General features: G+C 52.2%; 2 protein-coding genes across 7 annotated transcripts; both read right to left on the reverse strand.

Moving 5' to 3' along the window:
• Positions 1-42: 42 nt before the first annotated feature.
• On the reverse strand, positions 43-9357 carry METTL3 (methyltransferase 3, N6-adenosine-methyltransferase complex catalytic subunit). Its single transcript, XM_075741359.1, has 11 exons — positions 9149-9357; positions 8276-8496; positions 7037-7432; positions 6432-6607; positions 4825-5050; positions 2958-3145; positions 2005-2043; positions 1778-1886; positions 549-614; positions 339-451; positions 43-227 (listed from the first exon to the last, which is right to left on the reverse strand). The coding sequence occupies exons 1-11, from the start codon at positions 9240-9242 to the stop codon at positions 116-118; spliced, it is 1740 nt and encodes a 579-aa protein (XP_075597474.1). The 5' UTR covers positions 9243-9357; the 3' UTR covers positions 43-115.
• Positions 9358-9694: 337 nt separating this feature from the next.
• SALL2 (spalt like transcription factor 2) lies at positions 9695-16667 on the reverse strand. Of its 6 annotated transcripts, none has more exons than XM_075741351.1 (4): positions 16576-16667; positions 12026-13299; positions 11012-11983; positions 9810-10093 (listed from the first exon to the last, which is right to left on the reverse strand). In XM_075741351.1, the coding sequence occupies exons 1-4, from the start codon at positions 16625-16627 to the stop codon at positions 9842-9844; spliced, it is 2550 nt and encodes an 849-aa protein (XP_075597466.1). In that variant the 5' UTR covers positions 16628-16667; the 3' UTR covers positions 9810-9841. The 6 variants fall into 6 exon arrangements, with proteins under 6 accessions (XP_075597463.1, XP_075597464.1, XP_075597466.1 ...); XM_075741355.1 differs by having other exon boundaries at positions 9811-10093; positions 11012-12351; positions 12454-13299; positions 16576-16666; XM_075741354.1 differs by having other exon boundaries at positions 9811-10093; positions 11012-12247; positions 12308-13299; positions 16576-16666.
• Between the last annotated feature and the right edge of the window lie 7869 nt (positions 16668-24536).

Genomic DNA, 24536 nt, shown 5'->3' on the forward strand with positions numbered 1-24536 from the left:
TTTTGGGGGTGTTTCGCAGCGCCGAAACGGGTCGGGTTTGGGTTTTATTTTTTTATTACCGCGTCTTTTTTGGAAAAAAAATTCCAAAATTTCTGTAATTTCTCCTCAAAAAAAGTTACATATTTTTGGGTTTGGAGATGATGCCGTCGGGATAATGTTGCTTGAACTGAGCCACCACGTCGGGGTCGAGGAGATGAATCCCGTCCAGCTGGTTCCCCAAAGTAATCCTGGAAAATAAAAAAAATTTCCAAAAAAAAAAATTTTCAAAACTCAAAATTTGAGGAAAACACCTGAAAAAATTTAAATAATCTTTAAAATTTTGGGGGGGAAAATGTTACCAATTGGGTTGGACGTTGTGGGGGCGCCCGAAAAGTTCGATTTTGCGGGTGCCGGGCGAGAGGCGTTCGATCATCCCGTAAATCTCGTCGGGTTTGTGACTGGTGGAGCGAACCTTGGGGTGAAAAACGGCGATTTTGGGGCTTTTAAAAAAATTTTTTTGGGGGGGGGGGAAAAAAAAATCGGCGTTTTTAGGGAAGGAAAGAATTTACCTCGGCCACGATGACGTCACAATCCAAACCCCGGTTGAAGCCCTGGGGGTTCCCCTTCACCCCCACCTGCCGGGCGGGAGATTTGGGGGTGCTGGTACCCCCCCCCAAAAAAAAACAAACCCCAAATCCCCCCAAAATGACCCCAAATCCCCCCAAAATTACCCCAAAACCCCCCCCAAAAAGACCCCAACCCTCCCCAAAAAATGCCCCCAGCGCCCCAAAAATGCCCCCAGCCCCCCCAAAATCTCCCCGTTCCCCCCCAGCCCCCCCAAAAATCACCCTAAAAGCCCCTGACCCCCCCTTAAAATCACCCCAAACCCCCCCAAAATCACCCTAAAACCCCCCTGACCCCCCCAAAAATCCCCCCCAGCCCCCCAAAAATCCCTCCAGCACCCCCAAAACCCCCCCAGCCCCCCCAAAAAAATCACCCCAGCACCCCAAAACCCCCCAGCCCCTCCAAAAAAATCACCCTAAAATCCCCCCGACCCCCCCCAAAAATCACCCCAACCCCCCCAGCCCCCCTAAAAATCACCCTAAAACCCCCCAGCCCCCCCAAAAATCACCCTAAAAACCCCCTGACCCCCCAAAAATCCCCCCAGCCCCCCAAAAATCTCTCCAGCACCCCCAAAACCCCCCCAGCCCCCCCAAAAATCACCCTAAAACCCCCCCAACCCCCCCAAAATTCCCCCAGCCCCCCAAAATTCACCCCAGCCCCCCCAAACCCCCCCAGCCCCCCCAAAAATCACCCTAAAATCCCTCTGACCCCCCCAAAAATCACCCTAACCCCCCCAGCCCCCCCCCAAAAATCACCCTAAAACCCCCCCAACCCCCCCAAAATTCCCCCCCAGCCCCCCAAAATTCACCCCAGCACCCCCAAACCCCCCCAGCCCCCCCAATCCCCCTAAAATCCCCCCCTAAAATCCCCCTGCTCCCCCCCAGACCCCCCAAAATCCCCCCCCCAGCCCCCCAAAAATCACCCCAGCCCCCCCAATCCCCCCCAGCCCCCCCCAAAACCCCCCCCAGCCCCCCAAAATTCCCCCCCCCCCCCGGGGGCAACAACCCAAACACAGGGCAGAATTGGGGGGGGGTGGGGTGTTTTTTTGGGCTGAATTCAGGCGGTTTTGGGGGTTTTGCGCCGGCGGGGTCGGGGTTGGGGTGTGGGGGAGGGTTGGGTGTTTTTTTGGGGGGGGTGGGGTGTGTTTTTTGGGGGGCCCCCCCCCCCAAAATACCAGGCAGTGCTCTTTGCCGTGGTTGAGCCAGTGGCCGGTGCGGCCGGTGCGGATGATTCGCTGCAATTGGTTCGTTTTCACCCAAATTATCTCGTCCACCCGCTCGTACCTTAACGAAGCGGGGGGTAATTAAGGGGGTTTTTGGGGTACGGGGTGGGGGGGGGGGTTTGGGGTACGGGGGGGTTTTGGGGGTACGGGGGGGGGGTTTTGGGGGGGGGGTTACTCACCCCCAGAGGTTCAGGCACTCGCGGCCCAGCTCCATGGCCCTGGAGGGGGGGGAAAAGGGGGGGTCAGGGGGGGTTTGGGGGGGCTGAGGGGATTTGGGGGGCACAGGGGGGGTTTGGGGGGGCCCTGAGGGGGATTTGGGGGGCACAGGGGGGGTTTGGGGGGATTTGGGGGGGCTCAGGGGGGCCCTGAGGGGGTTTTGGGGGGGCCCTGAGGGGGATTTGGGGGGCACAGGGGGGGTTTGGGGGGGCTCAGGGGGGCCCTGAGGGGGTTTTGGGGGGGCCCTGAGGGGTTTTGGGGGGCACATGGGGGGTTTGGGGGGGGCCCTGAGGGGGTTTGGGGGCACAGGAGGGGTTTGGGGGGGGGGTTTGGGGGGATTTGGGGGGGCTCAAGAGGGGCCCTGAGGGGGTTTTGGGGGGGCCCTGAGGGGGATTTGGGGGGCACATGGGGGGTTTTGGGGGGTTTGGGGGGCCCCTGAGGGGGATTTGGGGGGCACATGGGGGGTTTTGGGGGCCCCTGAGGGGGATTTGGGGGCACAGGGGGGATTTGGGGGGGCTCAGGGGGGCCATGAGGGGGATTTGGGGGGCACGGGGGGGGGGGTTGGGGGGATTTGGGGGGCTCAGGGGAACTCTGAGGGGGATTTGGGAGGGCCCTGAGGGCTTTTGGGGGGCACATGGGGGGTTTTTGGGGGTATGGGGGGGCCCTGAGAGGTTTTGGGGGGCCCCTGAGGGGGGGTTGGGGGGGCTCTGAGGGTGATTTGGGGGCACAGAGGGAGTTGGGGGGGGGATTTGGGGGGGCCCTGAGGGGGTTTGGGGGGGCTCAGGGGGGTTTTGGGGGGGGCCCTGAGGGGGTTTGGCAGAACCAGGCAGGGCATAAAGGGGGCGTGGCTAAAAGGGGGTGGGGCTAAGTGGGGCGTGGCTTAAGGGGGGCGTGGCTTAAGGGGGCGTGGCAGGACCTGCCGGTGACCCATAGGAAGAGGAACCCGTCGTCCTGCAGCACGGGGATGTTGAGGCGTCGCATCTCGTCGTCGGTGAGCGTGCCGTAGGGCAGCTCCATGTGGATGTCCCAGGGCGGGTCGGCCATCACCACGGCGAATTTCCCCAGGATGCTGACGTCCAGGTAACGGATGTCGCAGCAGATCCACTGCGGGAGAGGGGCGGGGGGGGGGAAAAAACGCATCGGGTCACCCACCAGAGCCGCCCCCCCCAAAAAAAACCCTTTTCTATAAAAAAACCTGCCAAAAAGCTGCGCCCCCTCCCAAAAAAACGCCTTTTCTATAAAAAAAACCCGCCAAAAAGCTGCGCTCCTCCCAAAAAAACCCACTTCTCCATAAAAAAAACACGCCAAAAACCCGCGCCCCAAAAAAAACCACCTTCTCTATAAAAAAACTCGCCAAAAAGCTGCGCCCCCCCCAAAAAAAACCCCTTTTCTATAAAAGAACCTGCCAAAAAGCTGTGCCCCCTCCCAAAAAAACAACTTTTCTATAAAAAAAACCCACCAAAAAGCTGCGCCCCCTCCCAAAAAAACACCTTTTCTATAAAAAAACCCCACCAAAAAGCTGCGCCCCCTCCCAAAAAAACACCTTTTCTATAAAAAAACTCGCCAAAAAGCTGCGCCCCCTCCCAAAAAAAACCCTTTTCTATAAAAAAACCTGCCAAAAAGCTGCGCCCCCTCCCAAAAAAACACCTTTTCTATAAAAAAACCCGCCAAAAAGCTGCACCCCCTCCCAAAAAAACACCTTTTCTATAAAAAAACCCTGCCAAAAAGCTGCGCCCCCTCCCAAAAAAACACCTTTTCTATAAAAAAACCCGCCAAAAAGCTGCGCCCCCTCCCAAAAAAACAACTTTTCTATAAAAAAAACCCGCCAAAAAGCCGCGCCCCCCCAAAAAAACACCTTTTCTATAAAAAAAACCCGCCAAAAAGCCGCGCCCCCCAAAAAAAAACCCTTCTCCATAGAAAAAACCCACCAAAAAGCCGCACCCCCCCCAAAAAAAACCCCTTCTCTATAAAAAAACCTGCCAAAAAGCCGCGTCCCCTCCCAAAAAAACGCCTTTTCTATAAAAAAAACCTGCCAAAAAGCTGCGCCCCCCCCAAAAAACCCCCTTCTCCATAAAAAAACCCGCCAAAAAGCCGCGCCCCCCAAAAAAAAACCCCACGCCCCCCTCCATAAATAACCCACCTCCCTAAAAACCCCCTCGAGAAGCCACGCCCCCTCCATAAAAACCCCGCCCCCCAAAATAACCCCGCTCCCCCAAAATATAACGCTGCCCCCCCAAAAAAATAACCCCCCACCCCCCAAAAAACCCCACCCCCTCCCTAAAAACCCCTCAGAAAAGTCACACTCCCCCAAAAAAACCCCCACCCCCCCAAAAAAAACCCCACCCCCCAAAAAAAACCCCACCCCCCCAAAAAAAACCCCGCCCCTCCAAAAAGCCCCGCCCCCTCCACAAATAATCCCCCCCTCAAAAATAACCCCACCCCCTCCAAAAAACCCCACCCCCTCAAAAAACCCCAAAAAACCCGCCCCCTCCCCAAAAAAAACCCCCCCTGAGCCCATCAATAACCCACCCCCTCCATCGAAACCCCCCACGCCCTTATAAGGCAAAAGCCCTTATAAGCCACACGCCCTTATTAGGAAAACACCCATATAAGGAAAACACCCATATAAGGACAACGCCCGTATAAGGCACACGCCCTTATAAGGCACATGCCCTTATAAGGCACACGCCCTTATAAGGCACACGCCCTTACCAGGCAGCGATAACCCACACCCCCCCCACACACACACCCCCACACACCCCCTCACACAAAATGGCGGCTACCTGAGGAGGGAAGAGGCGGTCGGCGCCGGCGTCGGAGGGCGCGGCGCGTGCGAGGTCCTGGGTGGGGCTGCGGTCGCGGGGGCGGGGCTGGGGCGGGGTGCGGGGCGGGGTCTCGGGACAGGCGTCGATCTCGTAGTGGACGTATTTGCAGGTGTCCATGTGGAAGCAGGTGTTGAGGAAGGAGCAGTCGCCCAGGGATTCGTCGGTGTGCTTGTTGATGATGCGGCTGCGGGGCGGGATGGCGGGGCGGAGGAAGGAGGAGGTGGGGTGAAGATCGGGGGGTGGAGGGAGAAGGAGGAGGTGGGGTGGAGGGAGGAGAAGGTGGGATGGAGGAAGGAGGAGGTGGGATGGAGGAAGGAGGAGGTGGGATGGAGGAAGGAGGAGGTGGGGTGGAGGAAGGAGGAGGTGGGATGGAGGAAGGAGGAGGTGGGATGGAGGAAGGAGAAGGTGGGATGGAGGAAGGAGGAGGTGGGATGGAGGAAGGAGGAGGTGGGATGGAGGAAGACCATGGGATGGATGGAGAAGGTGGGATGGAGGAAGAAGAAGGTGGGATGGAGGAAGGAGAAGGTGGGATGGAGGAAGGAGAAGGTGGGACGGAGAGAGGAGAAGGTGGGATGGAGAGAAGAGAAGGTGGGATGGAGGAAGGAGGAGGTGGGATGAAGATCGGGGGGTGGAGGGAGAAGGAGGAGGTGGGGTGGAGGGAGGAGAAGGTGGGATGGAGGAAGACCATGGGATGGAGGAAGGAGGAGGTGGGATGGAGAAAGACCATGGGACGGATGGAGAGGAAGGTGGGACGGATGGAGACCGTGGGATGGAGGAAGGAAGAGGTGGGATGAAGATCGGGGGGTGGAGGGAGAAGGAGGAGGTGGGATGGAGGAAGACCATGGGATGGATGGAGAAGGTGGGATGGAGGAAGAAGAAGGTGGGATGGAGAAAGACCATGGGACGGATGGAGAGGAAGGTGGGACGGATGGAGACCGTGGGATGGAGGAAGGAGGAGGTGGGATGAAGATCAGGGGTGGAGGGAGAAGGAGGAGGTGGGGTGGAGGGAGGAGAAGGTGGGATGGAGGAAGACCATGGGATGGAGGGAGAAGAAGGTGGGATGAAGAAAGACCATGGGACGGAGGAAGGAGAAGGTGGGACAGAGGAAGACCATGGGATAAATGAAGAAGAAGGTGGGATGGACGGAGGAGAAGGTGGGACAGAGGGAGACCACGGGATGGAGGAAGGAGGGGGTGGGACGGAGGGAGGGGAAGGTGGGATGGAGGAAGACCATGGGATGGAGGCAGAAGAAGGTGGGATGGAGGGAGACCATGGGACGGATGAAGAACATGAGGAGATGGATGAAGACCGTGGGATGGATGAAGAAAGTGAGGATAAGGATGAAAGAAGACCACGGGATGGATGGATGGATGAAGACCATGGGGTGGATGGAGAAAAAGGTGAGGAGATGGATGAAGACCATGGAATGGAGGAAGGAGAAGTTGGGATGGATGAAGAAGGTGGGATGTATGGACGAAGAGTATGGGATGGGTAGAGGAAGACCATGGGATGGATGAAGAAGGCGAGGAGATAGGTGGAGGAAGACCACGGTGCGCCAGACTGACCGGAAGTGGAGCTTTCGGCACGGCCGGTCGGCGCCGGTGGCCTTCACGCACTCCTCCTTGGTGCCGTGGTCGCAGAACTCCTGGACCTGGGCCCGACCCCGCGACCGAAACTTCTCCACGATGGACTGCTCCTTGGCCGTGGTGGTGTTGAGCAGCTCCAGGATCTCCTGACTGACCTGGGGGCGAGGTGGACATCTCAGCCAGGGTGACCCCAAAACCCCCCCCGACCCTCCTGGGGACACCTGGGTCCCATGTTTGGGGTGAAACCGCCTTCTCCTCCTTGGTGGGACCTCAAAAACTCAACCCTCTGAGGGACACCCAGCTGTGTCCTCCACCATTTTTGGGGTGAAACCACCTTCTTCTCCTCGGTGGAACCTCAACCCTCTGAGGAACACCCATGGGTGTCCTCCACCATTTTCAGGGTGCACCCACCATCTTCCTTGGTTGGGCCTCCACGACCTCAACCCTTTGAGGAACACCCAAGTGTGTTCTTCACCATTTTTGGGGTGAAACCACCATCTTCTTCTCCTCGGTGGGACCTCAACCCCTTGAGGACCACCCATGGCCGCCATGTTTCCCCCCCCACCCACACCCCACACACACACCTTTTTGCTCTGCTGCTCCTTGGTGGACTGCTGACTCAGCAAACTCTCGATCTCCAGGTCCACGTCGGACGCCTGCTTCCGCGACTTCTTCGCCGTTTCCTTCCCCGCCTCGCCCCCTCCCGCCGCCGCCGCCGTCGTCGCCGCCGCCGTCGCCGCCGTCCCTCCGCCGTCCTGGTCCGCTCTCCTTTTCTTCCCCGCCCCGTTTTTGAGTTGAATCCCTCCGTTTTCCGTCACGGCGCCGATCATGGCGGAGAGTTTGGAGTGATCGGCGTAGGTCACCAGCGTCGGTTGCGACGGGTCGTCTTGGAGCAACCCCCTCCTCACCTCGATCAGCTCCTGCGCCGCGAACTTCTCCAGCAAGCTCTCCACGCCGCCGCGCGCGACGGGGGCGTCGGGCTGGTCGCGGCGAGGAGAGGAGGGCGTCGTGTGAGGTAAGAGGCGCGCGAGGTAAGAGGCGCGCAAGGTAAGAGGCGCGCGAGGTGAGAGGCGTGAGGTAAGAGGCGTGAGGTAAGAGGCGCGTGAGGTAAGAGGCGCGTGAGGTAGGAGGCGCGTGAGGTAGGAGGCGCGTGAGCTAAGGTGTGAGGTAAGAGGCGCGAGGTAAGGCGTGAGGTAAGAGGCACGCGAGGTAAGAGGCGCGCGAGGTAAGAGGCGCGCGAGCTAAGGTGTGAGGTAAGAGGCGTGAGGTAAGGCGTGAGGCAAAAGGCGTGTGAGGTAAGAGGCGTGAGGTAAGAGGCGTGAGGTAAGAGGCGCGCGAGGTAAGAGGCGTGAGGTAAGAGGTGCAAGGTGAGACGCGAGGTGAGAGGCGTGAGGTAAAAGGCGTGAGGTAAGAGACGCGTGAGGTAAGAGACGCGAGATAAGAGGTGTGTGAGGTAAAAGGCGCGAGGTAAGAGACGCGTGAGGTAAGAGACGCGAGATAAGAGGTGTGTGAGGTAAAAGGCGCGAGGTAAGAGACGCGTGAGGTAAGAGACGCGAGATAAGAGGTGTGTGAGGTAAAAGGCGCGAGGTAAGAGACGCGTGAGGTAAGAGACGCGAGATAAGAGGTGTGTGAGGTAAAAGGCGCGTGAGCTAAGGTGTGAGCTAAGGCATGAGGCAAAAGGCGCGAGGTAAGGCGTGAGGTAAAAGGCGTGTGAGCTAAGAGGCGCGCAAGGTAAGAGGCGCGCGAGCTAAGACGCGCATGAGGTAAAAGGTGTGAGGTAAGAGGCGCGCGTGAGGTAAGAGGCGCGTGGGGGCGGGGCTTACGGTGGCGATGGCGCGGCAGATGGCGAGGGCGTCGGTGGGGAGGGGCAGGGCGAGGTCGGCGAGGTGGAGGAGGAGGCGGCGCTCGAGGGCGCGGTCGCTGGCGGCCGGCGGCAGCGGCGACGACGACGAGGAGGAGAAGGAGGACGCCGAGGCGGCGGCGGCGGCGGCGGTCGATGAGGTCGCCGGCGTTCCCGCCGTCCCGGGGGTGAGGGATGACGCCCCTCCCCCGCCCGGAGGGGGCAGGGAACCCGGGGTGGGGGTGGGGGGGGTGGGGGGAGGGGCCGTGTGGGAGGGGTCTGCGGGGGAGGGGAGGGGAGGGCGGTGAACCCCTGAACTCTGACCTTCGCCTTGACCCCTGACCCCTCCGGTAACCCCCCTGAGCCCCTCGTTAACCCGTGAGCCCCTCGTTAACCCCTGAGCCCCTCGTTAACCCTTGACCTTTAAACCCCTGACCTCCTTAACCCCTGACCCCCTCGTTAACCCCTGAGCCCCTCGTTAACCCTTGACCTTTAACCCCCTGACCCCCATAACCCCTGACCCCCTCGTTAACCCCTGAGCCCCTCGTTAACCCTTGACCTTTAACCCCCTGACCCCCTTAACCCCTGACCCCTTAACCCCTGACCCCCTCGTTAACCCCTGACCCCCAGTAACCCTTGACCTTTAACCCCCTGACCCCCATAACCCCTGACCCCCTCATTAACCCCGACCCTCCCATTAACCCCTGACCCCCCCAAAACCACCCCCTGACCCCTCATTAACCCCTGACCCCTCATTAACCCCTGACCCCTCCCTCATTAACCCCTGACCCCTCATTAACCCTTGACCCCCGCCCCCCCCCCCCCCCCCGCCAAACCCCCCCTGCCGCGCCATCACCCAGCGGATCCTGCTTCCTCCGCCGCTGCAGCCGCTCCCTCAGCGAGTCCAGCTGCTTCTTATGGGCCTGGATGGAGCTCCACGTATCCGACATGATCCCACCGACACCGGGAACCGCCGATACCGGGGAACCGCCGGGATCCACCGCCGCTAGGCCCCGCCGCCTCCTTTCACCCGGAACCGGAAGTTCACCCGAAACCTCTCGAAGCCGCCCACGCCATTTTGAATGAGGGCGCCGAAAGCGTAAACGGGCGCTTCGGTAAGCCGGCGCCATCTTGAGGGCTGGCACTTCCCTTCCGCCTCGGGCGGGTGCCATGGTAACCGCCGCCATTTTGAGCGCTGGCGCCATGGCAACCGCCGCCATCTCGGCGCTATGGCAACCGCCGCCATCTTTGTTGAGGGCTCCCGCCGCCATCTTGTGCCCTGGCAGATTTTGGGGGGGAGGGGGGGGGCACCCCTTTTTTGGGGAAAATCCCCCCCAAAATCCCTTCTCCTCCCCCGCCCCACTTCGACCCCCAAATCACACACAGGACTCAGAGCGGGGAGGGGGGGGTCAGCAAACAGCTTTAATAGGCCTACGCTACCGGGAGAGGCGCAATTTTGGGGGGGTTCGGGGGGGTCTTTTGGGGTGCAGGGGGGGCTGGTTTCGGGGTGTCCCCCCCCCAATTTCCCCCTCCCCTCCAACTAATTAAACTACTTCTCCGCCTCCCCCTGTTTTTCGGGGTCTCCCTCACCGGCGGCCGCATCCCCCCCTTCTTCTTGGGTCGTTGCGGAGCGGGGGGTCGGTGTGTTTTTGGGGTCCCCCCGTTTATTTTTTGGGGGGGGCCCGGAAAATAAGGGGGGGCACCGGTTCCAGAAAGCCAAGGGACCCCCTTTACCAACCCCCCGCGGGATTTGGAGGGGTTTGATACCGGCTGAGGGGGGCGGGCTCCATTTTGGGGGGACCTGGGGGGAAAAAAAATGGGGGGGGGGTGTCAATGTCTGGGGGGTGAGGCACACCGAAAACACCCCTTTCCCCCCCAAAAAAAACCCCTTCTCCTTCCCAAACCCCCTTTTCCCCCCCTAAAAAAAAACCCCTTTTCCTCAAAAAAACTCCTTTCCCCCCCAAAAAAACCCTTTCCCCCCCAAGTCCTCCTTTTCCCCCAAACTCCCTTTCCCCCCCCAAAAAAAACCCTTTTCCCCAAAAAACACACCCTTTCCCCCCAAAAAAAGCCCCTTTCCCCCCAAACCCCCTTTTCTCAAAACCCCTTCCCCCCAAAAAAAGCCCCTTTCCCCCCAAAATACCCCCTTTTCCTCCCCCCCAAAAAACCCTTCCCCCCAAAAAAGCCCCTTTTCCCCAAAAAATTCCTTTCCCCCCAAAAAAACCCTTTTCCCCAACCCCCACCCTTTTCCTCCCCCAAAAAAGCCCCTTTTCCGCGAAAAAATCCCCATTCCCCCCCAAAATCCCCCTTTTCCCCCCAAACCCCCCTTTTTCCCCCAAAACTCCCCTTTTCCCCCCAAAAACACCTTTCCCCCCAAAATCCCCCTTTCCCCCCAAACCCCCCTTTTCCCCCAAACCCCCCTTTTCCCCAAAAAAAACTCTTTTCCCCCAAAAAACCCTTTCCCCCCAAATCCCCCTTCCGCCGCCCAAAATCCCCCTTTCCTCCCCAAAAAATCCCCCTTTTCCCCCCCAAAAACCCCCTTTTCCCCCCCAAATCCCCCTTTCCTCCCCAAAAAATCCCCCTTTTCCCCCAAAAAAACCCCTTTTCCTCCCCAAATCCCCCTTTTCCCCAAAAAAATCCCCCTTTTCCCCCAAAAAAAGCCCCTTTCCCCCCCAAAATCCCATTTCCCCCCCCCAAATCCCCCTTCCCCCCCCCTTTTTACCTGCTTCCTCGCCCCCTCGTCCGTGTCCTTGCCTTCCTCCCTTCCTCTTCCTCCTCCTCCTCCTTCCTCCTCCGTTTCGGGGTCCCCCGCCTTTTCGGGGGGCTGCCCTCCCCCCCTTCCCCCTTCCTCTTCCTCTTCCTCTTCCTCGCTCGGCGGGTCCCTCTTCGGGCTGCGCCCCCCCGCCGATCCTTCCTCCTCTTCCTCTTCCTCCTCTTCCGATATTTCCTCTTCCGGGGGGTTCCCCGTTATTTTTGGGGTCCCCCCTATTTCCTTGTTCCCCCCTAGTTGATCCCGAGTCTCATTTCGGGGGGATCCCCCCATTACCTGAGCGGGAAACCCGCCGTTCGTTAGCTGACCCCCTAAATGAAGCCGGACGTGATGTTGGAGGTTGACGGCGTTGGTGAACTTCTTCTGACAGAGAGGGCAAGAATTCGGGGGACCCCCCCGGTGACCCCCGAAATGCGCCCGCAAATTCCCGCGGGTGGTGAAGCAACGCCCGCAAACTTTACACCGAAAGGGGCGTTCCACGCCCCCCAAAAAAAAACCCCCCGAATTTACGCCGTGTTGGCCGAAATGCAACCGTAGAGCGCGCGGGCAACTCAACACCCGCCGGCAAAGCGGGCACTGATGACGCGGCGGATCCGGCGATGACGACGACGATGACGACGACGACGACGATGATGACGGAGGGTTCGGGGGGTCGATTTTTTCCACCAGTTGTTGAAGTTTCGACGTTTCCGAAGGCGGGGTCTCCAAAAAAAGCGGGGAACCCTTAAAACGACCGGTCAAGAGCGCCCAACCGGGGGGTTTGCCGGGAGGGGTGTTTTCGTCGCCGCCCTTGGACCTTCCATCGGTGGTCTTCAAGAGGAGAAGCTTGTGGAAGGCGGTGAGGTGTTGGGCGGGCGCGGCGAGGTGTTGGGTGGCCCCGGTGAGAAGGTGGGTGGCTACGTTGAGTTGGGTGGTGCCGGCGAGGTGTTGGGCGGCCGCGTTGAGCGGTTGGGCGGCCGCGGCGAGATGTTGGGCGGCCGCGTTGACCGGTTGGCCGGTCGCGTTGACTTGGTTGGCCGCGGTGAGATGTTGGGCGGCCGCGTTGACTGGTTGGCCGGTCGCGTTGGCTTGGGTGGCCCCGGTGAGGTGTTGGGTGGCCCCGGTGAGGTGTTGACCGGCGGCGTTGACAGGTTGGGCGGTTGCGTTGACTTGGTTGACCGCGGCGAGCTGTTGGGCGGCCCCGGTGACGTGTTGGGCGGCCCCGGTGACGTGTTGAGCGGTTGCGTTGACTTGGTTGACCGCGGCGAGCTGTTGGGCGGCCCCGGTGACGTGTTGGGCAGCCCCGGTGACGTGTTGGGCGGTTGCGTTGACTTGGTTGACCGCGGCGAGCTGTTGGGCGGCCCCGGTGACGTGTTGGGCGGCCCCGGTGAGTTGTTGACCGGCGGCGTTGACAGGTTGGGCGGTTGCGTTGACTTGGTTGACCGCGGCGAGATGTTGGGCGGCCCCGGCAAGCGGTTGGGCGGCGCCGGCGAGATGTTGGGCGGCGCCGGCGAGGTGTTGGCTGGCCGCCGGCGCCGGGAGGAGGTAATCGAGATGTTGGGGTACGGGATGGGGGTTCATCTGGACGTGGGGGTACTTCTCGCGGTGCCGGTGGAAATGAACCTTCAAATTACCGCGGGTGGTGAACCGGTTACCGCAGACGTTACATTTGTACGGCCGTTCGCCGGTGTGGGACCGGAGATGGATTTGCCGGGCGCTGTCGCTACCGAAAGCTTTGCCGCAAAAACCGCATTCGTGTCGGGGGGTCCCCGGATCCCCCCCGATATTTTTGGGGCGTAAAAGACCCGGAGAAGATCCGCCGGCCAAAGCCGGGAGGAAAGCGGCGACGCCGGCGGCGATGCCGACGCCGGAACGGGTTTCGGTTTTGATTCCACGCGTGGCGGCGGGGAAAGGAGGAAAAAGATGGAAAAAATGAGGTTTTGGGGGGTCGTTTTTGGGGGCGAAAGGGGGTAGCGAGGTTTTGGGGTGCTCCAGGGTCCCCAAAAGTAAAACTTGGCGGCAAATCTCTTCCGTCATCTGCATCTGGTGGAGTTGGCGTTGTTGGAGGACCCGGAGCTCCTCCAGGATCAAGGGGAGGTTGAGGGGGGCCCCCCCAGATTGAGGGGGACCCCCAAAGGGTTGGGGATCCGCTTCGGCATCCATGCCCGGCGGGGAGGAAGAGGAAGAGGAAGAAGAGGAGGAAGATGGGGCGACGGGACCTTCGCGGGGGGAAGAGGAGGCGGCGGCGGCGCCGGGGGAGCCTGAGGGAGGAAAGAAAGGGGACCCCCCCACACCCACCCCGCCGGACCCCCAAAAATCAGGCGTTGTACCCCAAAATCCTCTCCCGTAAGCCCAAGGACGTCCCACCGGGAAGCCTGCCCCCCCCCCCAAATCAACATTATCCCCCCAAAATCACCGTTATCCCCCCCAAAATCACCATTATCCCCCCAAAATCATTGTTATCCCCCCCAAAATCACCATTATCCCCCCAAAATCATTGTTATCCCCCCAAAAATCACCATTATCCCCCCCCAAATCACCGTTATCCCCCCCCAAATCACCGTTATCCACCCCCCAAAAATGCCCCAGGGCCTCCCTGCCCTGCAGCCCCCCAAAATCACCATTATCTCCCCCCAAAAATCCCCATTATCCCCCCAAAATCCCCATTATCCCCCTAAAATCCTTATCCCTCCCCAAAAATCCCCGTTATCCCCCCCAAAATCCCCGTCACCCCCCCCAAAATCGTGAACTCTCCCCAAAATCCCCATTAGCCCCCCAAAAATCCCCATTAGCCCCCCCAAATCCCTGTTACCGTCCCCCAAATCCCTGGTTTTCCCCCAAAAATCCTTTTCCCTCCCCCAAAATCCCCATTAACATCCCCAAAATCCCCGTTTTTCCCCCCAAAATCTTTTTCCCTCCTCCAAAATCCCCATTGCTCCCCAAAATTCCCATTTTTCCCCCCAAAATCCTTTTCCCTCCTCCAAAATCCCCATTAACATCCCCAAAATCCCCGTTTTTCCCCCCAAAAATCCTTTTCCCTCCCCCAAAGCCCCATTCTCCCCCCCCAAATCCCCATTCTCCCCCCAAAATCCCCATTACCCCCCCAAAATCCCCATTTTTTCCCCCAAAACCCTTTTCCCTCCCCCAAATCCCCATTCTCCCCCCCCAAATCCCCATTCTCCCCCCAAAATCCCCATTACCCCCCCAAAATCCCCATTTTTTCCCCCAAACCCCTTTTCCCTCCCCCAAACCCTCATTCTCCCCCCCAAAATCCCCATTACCCCCCCAAATCCCCGTTTTCCCCCCCAAACCCCTTTTCCCTCCCCCAAACCCTCATTCTCCCCCCTCAAAATCCCCATTAACATCCCCAAAATCCCCAGTTTTCCCCCCAAAACCCTTTTCCCTCCCAAAATCCCCACTAACATCCCCAAAATCCCCATTTTCCCCCCCAAAACCCTTTTCCCTCCCCCAAACCCTCATTCTCCCCCCTCAAAATCCCCACTAACATCCCCAAAATCCCCAGTTTTCCCCCCAAAACCCTTTTCCCTCCCAAAATCCCCACTAACATCCCCAAAATCCCCAGTTTTCCCCCCAAAACCCTTTTCCCTCCCAAAATCCCCACTCCCGTCCCCAAAATCCCCATTTTTCCCCCCAAAACCTCCCCCCCCCCCCCCCCCCGTGAAAGACGGACAGACGGGGGACGGCGGGGGGACGGGATGGATGGATGGATGGACGTATAGATGGATGTATAGATGGATGTATAGACGGACGTATAGACGCGGGAAGGAGCGGCCTAGGCCGCGGGCTCGGCCGTCCGTCACCCACCTCCCGGCTCAGCCATGGTTATGGGGGATCCCCCCCCCCCCCCCCCCCCCCCCAAAAATCAGCTCTGGGAGGAAGAGGAGGGGATGAAGGCGGATGTGGGGGAGGGGGGGGGGCCCCCCCTAAATCGTGACGTAATCAAAGGGGGGGGGGAGGGGGAGGCGCTGGGTCGTGATGTAAAAAAGGAGGGGGGGGGGGTGATGGCGGTGTCACGCTAGGAGTGATGTCATACCAGGGGGGTGGGGGGGTGAGGATTTTGGGGGACACCCCCCCCCCGCCCTCCCCCCCCACCTCCGCCCTTCGTGCAACCGCACGAAGGAAACGGGGTGAAAAAAGGGGGAATTTGGGACTGGCCGCCCCGAAATTTCCTCGCCTGGTTTTGGGGTAGCTGCCGGTATAGGGGGTTTGGGGGGGCTGGCGGGGATTTGGGGGGGGGGGGGGTCCCTGAGGGGGTTTAGGGGTCCCTGAGGGGGTTTGGGGGGACCCTGGGGAGGTTTAGGGGGATCTGGGGGGGTCCCTGAGAAAGTTTGGGGGGGCTCTGACAGGGTTTGGGGGGTCCCTGAGGGGGTTTTAGGGGGGGCTTCAGGGAGTTTGGGGGGGGCTTGAGGGGGTTTTGGGGGGTCCCTGAGGGGGTTTGGGGGGGCTCTGAGGGGATTTGGAGGGGCTCTGAGGGGATTTGGGGGGCCTGAGGGTTTTTTGGGGGGAGTTTGGGGGGGCTCTGAGGGGGTTTGGGGGGGCTGTGAGGGGGTTTGGGGGGGCTGTGAGGGGGTTTTTGGGGGGGTTTGGGGGGGCTGTGAGGGGGTTTGGGGGGCCTGAGGGGGTTTTTTTGGGGGAGTTTGGGGGGGCTCTGAGGGGGTTTGGGGGGGCTGTGAGGGGGTTTGGGGAGCCTGAGGGGGTTTTGGGGGGGGGTTGGGGAGGCTCTGAGGGGGTTTGAGGGTCCCTGAGGAGGTTTGGGGGGGCTGTAAGTGGGTTTGGGGGGGTTGTGAGGGGGTTTGGGGGGGCTGAGGGGGTTTTTGGGGGGGTTTGGGGGGGCTCTGAGGGGGTTTGGGGGGCCTGAGGGGTTTTTTTGGGGGGTTTGGGGGGGCTCTGAGGGGGTTTTTGGGGGGTTATGGGGAGGTTCTGAGGGAGTTTTGGGGGTCCCTGAGAGGCTTTGGCAGGGGCTGAGGGAGTTTGGGGGGGCTCTGAGGGGGTTTGGGGGGGCCGAGGGGGTTTTGGGGGGGCTCTGAGGGGATTTTGGGGGGGGATCGGGAGGGGCTGTGAGAAGGTTTGGGGGTCCCTGAGAAGGGTTTTGGGGGGGTTGAGGGGGTTTGGGGGGGCCCTGATGGGATTTGGGGGGGGGGGGGGGATGTCCCGAGGAACTTTCCCTCCCTCCTGACACCTTTCCGCTCCAGTTTCTTTTATATTTTATTAACCTGATAAATTTGGGGGGGGGGGGGGACACCCCCTCCTAAATTTGGGGGGACACCCCCCCCTTTAATTAGGGGCACCCCTCTTTAATTTTGGGGGGGGGGGGATCCCCATCACTTCAAGGACGGGGGGAAGTTCCCCCTCCTCCATCCTCCCCCCTCCCCAACCTCATTTTTTGGGGTGTTCCCCCCCCTCCCCACAACCCCTTCTCCCCAAATCTCGGGGGGGGGGGTGGGACACCCCCCAAAATCTCGGGGACCCCCCAAAATCTTCCACACCCCCCCCCCAAAAAAAATATATTTTAATACCTTGATCGGAGCCCAAGAGCTGCTGCGGCTGCTGCTGCTTGCGACGAGGCATTCCCCCCCCCCCCCCCCAATTTTTTATTTTTTTGGGGGGGTCCCAGTGACAAAGAAAGGGGGGGACGAGGACAAAAATAAAGTAGGGGGGGGGGACACCCCAAAACTTCCCTCTCCCCGTCCCCGAGCCCCCCAAAACGGGGCCCCACCAGGGACACGCCCCCCCCCCCCCCCCCTTTTCCTCCTCCCTCCTCTTTTAACATAAAACCTTGGTTTCTGTCCCCAAACCGCCTTTTTTTCCCCCATTTTAACCCCTTCCCCCCCTCCTTCAGCTCCTGAGGGGGGGGTGGGCTCATTTTTGGGGGGCTTTAAGGGGTTTTTTTTTGGGGGGGGGGGGGGTCGTGTTGTTGCCCCCCCCCCCCCGAGGCCTAGTTCCCCCCCCCCGAGGCCTACCTGGGCCTAGCGCCCCCCCTGAAGCCTACTGCCCCCCCAAAAACCTGTTTCCCGCCCCCCCCCCCATGCCTACGACCCCCCCCTCAACTTTGAACACCCCCCCGAGTCGGTTGCTAAGGAAAACCCCCCCGGTTGCTAAGGAAAACCCCGCGGTTGCTAAGGAAACCCCCGCGGTTGCTAAGGAAAACCCCCGCGGTTGCTAAGGGAAACGGCCAGGTTGCTAAGGGGAGGGTCGCGCTTCCGGGTTTCCCCCCCCCTCACGATCTGCGCAGGCGCGGCGTCTCCTCAGCGAAGCCGCGCCCCTCTCGACGAAAAGAAGCCAATCAGCGCGCGTTGCTAGGCAGATTAACCCACCCGCCCTATTAACCCTCATAGGGCCAACCCCCCCTCTACGTCATCTATTCATTAGCATACAGCGCCCGCCTACTCGCCTGAGGGGGCGGGGCTTTACGCGTCACTTCCTGACCACGCCCCGTCGTCCCAGCGAGGCCCCGCCCACCCCGTTCTGGGGCCAAAACCAGCGATTTCGGTTCAAAAAAAACGTCGAAAATCGCGCGGGGGGGGGGGGAGTGTCGTTAATTTGAGGGAAATTTGGGGAAAATAAAAGGGGGTTTGGTGAAAAACGAGAGGTTTGGCGACCTCCCTCCCCCCCAAAATGGGGGATTTTGGTAAAAAAAAAGGGAAAAACAAAAAAATTGGAAATTTTTGGTGGGTTTTTTTTTTGAAAAATCGGACTGAATTTTTCAGCCAGGAGGGGGCGTCCCGCTCGAGCGCCTCCGGCTTGTGCCGATTCTTTCCATTTCTCTTCAGGCCTTGCTGTGATTCCTCTTGTTTTCTTCCTTTTATTTCCTTTTATTTCCTTTTATTTCCTTTTATTTCATTTTATTATTTCATTTTATTTCATTTTATTTCATTTCATTCCATTAATTTTATTTTTTCCCCTTTATTTTATTTCCTTCCCTTTATTCATTCCTTTGATTTGCTTTTTCTTCGCTTCATTTTCTCTTTCTTTCTCCCGTTAATTTTATTTTATTCCTTTTTAAATTTTATTTCTTTTAAAATTTTATTTCATCTTATTCCTCCTTGTTTTATTTTGTTTTATTTTGTTTTGTTTTGTTTATTTTATTCTATTTTATTCTATTCAATTTCATTTTATTTTATTCCTTTATTTTATTTTATTTATTCAATTTTATTTTATTCCTTTATTTTATTTTATTCAATTTTATTTTATTCCTTTATTTTATTTTATTCAATTTTATTTTGTTTTGTTTTATTTTATTCCTTTATTTTATTTTATGTTATTCAATTTTATTTTATTTTATTTTATTTTATTCAATTTTATTTTATTTTATTCCTTTATTTTATTTTATTCAATTTTATTTTATTTTATTCAATTTTATTTTATTTTATTCCTTTATTTTATTTTATTTTATTCTGTTCTGTTCTATTCTATTTTATTTTATTCAATTTTTTAATTTATTCAATTTTATTTTATTTTAATTTCTTTTATTTTATTTTATTCAATTTTATTTTATTCAATTTTATTTTGTTATTCAATTTTATTTTATTTTATTTTATTTTATTGTATTTTATTCCTTTATTTTATTTTATTTTATTTTATTTTATTCTATTTTATTTTATTCAATTTTATTTTATTTTATTCCTTTATTTTATTTTATTTTATTCTGTTCTGTTCTATTCTATTTTATTTTATTCAATTTTTTAATTTATTCAATTTTATTTTATTTTAATTTCTTTTATTCCATTTTATTTTCTTTTATTCAATTTTATTTTATTTTATTCAATTTTCTTTTATTTTATTTTATTTTATTTTATTTTATTCATCTTTATTTTATTCATTTTTATTTTATTCATTTTCATTTTATTTCATTCTATTTTATTCATTTTTATTTTCTTGCGGTTCCATTCCGTTCTTTCCTGTGATTTGGAGGTTTTAGGGGGGTTCTGGCACCCGCCGCCCTTCCCTTTTCCTGCGAGAGGATCCTTCGCCTTCCCGCCCCTCGCCCGGCCCTTCCCCGCAGCAAATTCCACGGCGCCAAAAGGGGGAATTTGGGGCAATTTGGGCCGATTTGAGGGATTTTGGGGCAATTTGGGCCGATTTGAGGGATTTTCAGGCAACGGCGAGAAAAGACGTAAAAAAAAAAAAAAAAATCACTCAAAATGAAGCGCTTCGCGAAAAGTCACAAAAGCCCCCCCCAAAAAAATCCCTAAAATGAATGGAAAGAATAAAGGTGAAATTTGAAATTTGAAATTTAAAAAGTTAAAAATTAAAATTTAAAATTTGAAAACTGAAAACTTAAAGAACAGCCAGGGTTGTAGTAGTAGTAGTAGTAGTAATAATAATAATAATAATAATAATAATAATAATAATAATAATAATAATAATACATTAGTGTTAATAATCATAATTAATAATTAATAATAATTAATAATAATAATTTAAAAGGCAAAATCAATAATAATAAACCCAGACTAATGGAGAGAAAAATTCATACGAGGGAAATAATAATTAAAAAAAAAAAATAAAAAGAAAATCGTACCGCCACGGAGGAAGAAATAATTAGCCAGAAGAAATCATTAATTAGCCAGAAGTAATTAATTAGCCAGAAGAAATAATTAGAAAGCAGAAATAATTTGAATAATTTTTTTAAAAAAATTTGAAATTTTTGCTAAAAATAAGAGCAGGGAAAGAACAAATAGAGCTAATAAATGAATGTGAATACAAATTATTATTATTATTAATAATGCTAATAATACAATTCTGATAATAATAAAATGAAGCGGAAATAATAATAATAATAATAATAATAATAATAATCTTGATAATAAAATAATTGTGATAAATTTCTGGGGAAAACGTTAAAAAATGAAAGTCGCCATGGGAAGACTAATAAATTATTAGTAATAATAATCAAGGAGGAAATAGTCCTGATAATTAGATAAAGAATATGAAGTCAAAGTCGAAGGAATAATAATGAACTAATAAAATAATGAACTAATAAAATAATAAAACCATGAAATAATAAAATAATGAAATAACAAAATAATGAAATATTAAAACTAATCGCACGTGTTTGCCAGAATATTAAAACTAAGAATAAAATTCCAAGTTTTAATTAATAATAACAATTAATAAGAATAAATAATGCAGAAGGGTTATTATTAGTAATAATATTAGCAATTAATAATAATAATCGCACCGGTTTCTGCCAGAATATTAAAACTAAGAATAAAATTCCAAGTTTTAATTAATAAGAATAATTAATAATAATAAATAATAATGCAGAAGGATTATTATTAATTAATTAATAATAATAATCGCACCGGTTCCTGCCAGAATATTAATAATTACCATAAAAGTCCAAGTTTGAATTAATAATAATAAATAATAATGTAGGATTATTAATTAGTAATAATATTAGCAATTAATAATAATAATCACACCAGTTCCTGCCAGAATATTAATAATTACCATAAAAGTCCAAGTTTTAATTAATAACAATTAAAAATATTAATGTAGTATTAATAATAATAATAGCAGCGATTAATAATAATAACTGCACCTATTTCTGCCAGAATATTAATAATTACAATAAAATATCAAGTTTTAATTAATAATAATCAGAACAAAGCAGCCGAAGGCCTTCTAATAATAATGATAATTAAGCAAAATTTGTCCTATTAACGCTAATAAATTAATAATATTCCTGCTAAGCGGTAATAATGGGAATAAATAAGGAAGTAGGGTGGATAATAATAATTATTAGTAATTAATAAAGTAGACTTAGTTCTGCTAATAACATCATCATAATAATAATGGTGGTAATAATAATAATAATGGTAATAATAATTAATAATAATGGTAATAATGGTAATAATGGCAATATTAACAATAATAATATTGATAATAGTAATAATAATTAATAATAATTATAAAAATGGTAATAATGGCAATATTAGCAATAATAATATTATTGATAATAGTAATAATATGATTAATAATCGTAATAATATTATTAATAACGGTAATAATAACGGTAGTATTATTAATAATAGTAATAATAATATTAATATTAATAATAATAACAGTGGTGATCATGATAATCATGTATTACCCAGAAAATAATAAAGATTAACTAGAAAAGAATTTAAAAAAAAAAAATCAGAAAAAAATTTCCGATTTCGAAATGCAGAAAATGGAGAAAAATGAATAAAATTCATAAAATCAGCAAAATTCGCAAAATTTCTGAACTCGAGGCCGAAATTCATAAATTTACTGAGGTCCCGAGAGGCGAAATGGCAAAAAAAAAAAAATGGGGGGGGAAAAAAAAAAAAATGAAAAAAGAACCCGATGGAAATGAAACCGATTTCGGGAAATCGCACCTGAAATTCCGCAAATCGCTTCAAAATTTCCCCCCCCCCCACCCCCAAATTCGCCAAATTTCTCCCCAAATTCCCGACACCCCGATATTTCGGGGGGGGAGGGGGGGGGGGGACGACGGGGCCCTTTTTTCGCTGCTAAATCCGCCCGCTTCGGGGTTTTCCCGCGCAGCTGGCCTCCTCCAAAAATAACTATTTAGCCACCCGAAACCCCAAAAAGAGCTTTTTTTACCCCAAATTTAGGGCCCGTTCTCGTTTTCGGGCTTTTCTGATTCCACCTGTTGTTCTCGGCACCTGAATCGCGGCTTAAACATTCAGTCAATTAATTAGGGCTAATTAAGCGGCTTTGGGCTTCAAAATGACGTTTTTCTCCCCAGGCTGCGAAATTAGAGCTAATAATTCATTTTATTAGGGCTAATAATTCACTTTATTAGGGCTAATAATTCACTTTATTAGGCCTCGTAATTAAATTTATTCCCCCTCTCCAGACATTAGGGCTAATAATTAAGTTTATTAGGCCTCATAATTAAATTTCTCCCTCGTCCCTCCCATATTAGGGCTAATAATTAGGTCATTAGAGCTAATAATTAAGTGTATTAGGCCTCGTAATTAAATTTATCCCCCATCCCTCCTAAATTAGGGCTAATAATTACGTTTATTAGGGATGATAATAATATTTCTCCCCCCTTCATCCTAAATTAGGGCTAATAATTAGGCCATTAGGGCTAATAATTACGTTTATCAGGGATGATAATTATATTTCTCCCCCTTTATCCTAAATTAGGGCTAATAACTAGGCCATTAGGGCTAATAATTCACTTTATTAGGCCTTGTAATTAAATTTATTCCCCCCCTCCAGACATTAGGGCTAATAATTAGGTCATTAGAGCTAATAATTAAGTGTATTAGGCCTCATAATTAAATTTATCCCCCATCCCTCCTAAATTAGGGCTAATAATTAAGTCAATTAGTGTTTATATTTAAGTTTACCCTCCATCCCTCCTAAATTAGGGCTAATAATTAGGCCATTAGGGCTAATAATTAAGTCTATCAGGACTTATAATAAAATCTATCCCCCTGCTACCCTAAATTAGGGCTATTAATCTAGTCTATTAGGGCTAATAATTAAGTTTATCAGGCCTCATAATTAAATTTATTCCCCTCTCCATAAATTAGGGCTAATAATTAAGTCAATTAGGGCTTATAATTACATTTATCCCCCACTCAGCCTAAATTAGAGCTAATAATTAGGCTATTAGGGCTAATAATTAGGTCATTAGGGCTAATAAATAGGCCATTAGGGCTAATAATTAAGTGTATTAGGGTTAATAATTAAATTTATCACCCAACCCCTCTTAATTAAGGCTAATAATTAAGTGTATTAGGGCCAGGGTCAGAGTATCCAGCAGGGATCCAGGATCGGGGCGTCCGGAAGGTGCCGGGATTGGTCGAGATTTGGGGGAAAAGAGTCGAGATTTGGGCAAAAACGGTCGGGATTCGGGGCAAACGGTCAAGATTGGGGCAAAAATGGCCGCGATTTGGGGCAAAAATGTCAAGGTTTGGGTAAAGATGGCCGAGATTTGGTAAAAAATGGCCAAGATTTGGGGTAAACAGTCGAGATTTAGGGCAAAAGGTCAAGATTTGGGCAAAAATAGCCAAGATTTGGGGTAAATGGTTGAGATCTGGGGCAAATGGTCAAGATTTGGGCAAAAATGGCTGAGATTTGGTAAAAAATGGCCGAGATCTGGGGTAAACGGTCAAGATTTGGGGCAAATGTTTGAGGTTTAGAGTAAAAATGGTTGATATTTGGGGCGAAATATTTGAGATTTGGGGCCAAAAAAAATAAAAATCAAGATTTGGAGAAAGTGGTCAAGGTTTGGGGCAAATGGTCGAGGTTTGAGGTAAACAGTTGAGATTTAGGCAAAAATGGATGAAGTTTGGGGCAAATGCATGAGATTTTGGGCAAAAATGGACGAGATTTGAGGTAAACAGTCAAGATTTGGGGCAAAATGGTCGAGATCTGGGGTGAATTGTTGAGATTTCAGGCAAATGCTCGAGATTTGGGGCAAATGCTTGAGGTTTAGGGTAAAAACGGTTGATATTCAGGGCAAAACATTTGAGATTTGGGGCAAAAAAATCAAGATTTGGAAAAATGGTCAAGATTTGGGGCAAATGGTCAAGGTTTGGGGCAAATGGTTGAGGTTTGAGGTAAACAGTTGAGATATAGGCAGAAATGGTTGAAGTTTGGGGCAAAAGGTTGAGATTTGGGGCAAAATGGTTGAGGTTTGAAGGAAATGGTCGAAGTTTGAAGGAAATGGTCAAGTTTTGGGGCAAAGAGTTGAGATTTCGGGCGAAACCAGTCAAGGTTTGAGGGAAACAGTCAAAGATTGATGCAGATGTTGCCGGTTTGGGGCAAAAAGAGTCAAGATTTGGGGCGAACGCTGAAGGTTTGGGGCAAAAATGGTGAAAGATTGGGGTAAAGGGTTGGGATTTGCGGTAAACGTCGGGGTTTTGGGGCAAACGGTTGCGGTTTGTGTCAAAAATGGTCCAAGTTTGGGGCAGAGGGTCAAAGTTCAATGGATACGATTGGGAGTTCGGGCCAAAGGTTCGGTTTTTGGGTAAAAACAGTCCAGGTTTTGGGCAAAGAGTCAAAGCGTGTTGGAGATGGTTGAGTTTTGGGGGAAAAGGTGAGGTTTGGAGCAAACACGGTCAAGTATTGGAGCCAAGGGCTGAGGTTTAGGCCCCGAATGCTGGAGATTTGGGGGAAACGGTGAAGGTGAGGGGCAAAAAATGGTCAAATTTTGGGACAAATTAGTCAAGGTTTAGGGTAAAGAGTGGAGGTTTAGGGCAAAAAGAGTCGAGGTTTGGGGCAAACGGTCAAAGCTTGGTGGAAAGAGTCAAGGGTTGGGGCAAACCTGGTCAAGAACTGGAGCAATGGTTGAGGTGTTAGGCAAATACGGCTGTGATTTTGGGGCAAATGCTCAAGATTTTGGTTAACTGGTTGAGGTTTGGGGTAAGCGGTCAAAGCTTGATGCAAAGCTTGGAGGGTTGGGGTCAAGGGTTGAGGGTTGGGTCAAGGATCTGGGCTGGGTGCAGGGTCCAGGCTGGTTCAGGGG

The sequence above is a fragment of the Balearica regulorum genome, unplaced genomic scaffold (assembly GCF_011004875.1).
Source record: "Balearica regulorum gibbericeps isolate bBalReg1 unplaced genomic scaffold, bBalReg1.pri S35, whole genome shotgun sequence".
Classification (NCBI taxonomy): domain Eukaryota; kingdom Metazoa; phylum Chordata; class Aves; order Gruiformes; family Gruidae; genus Balearica; species Balearica regulorum.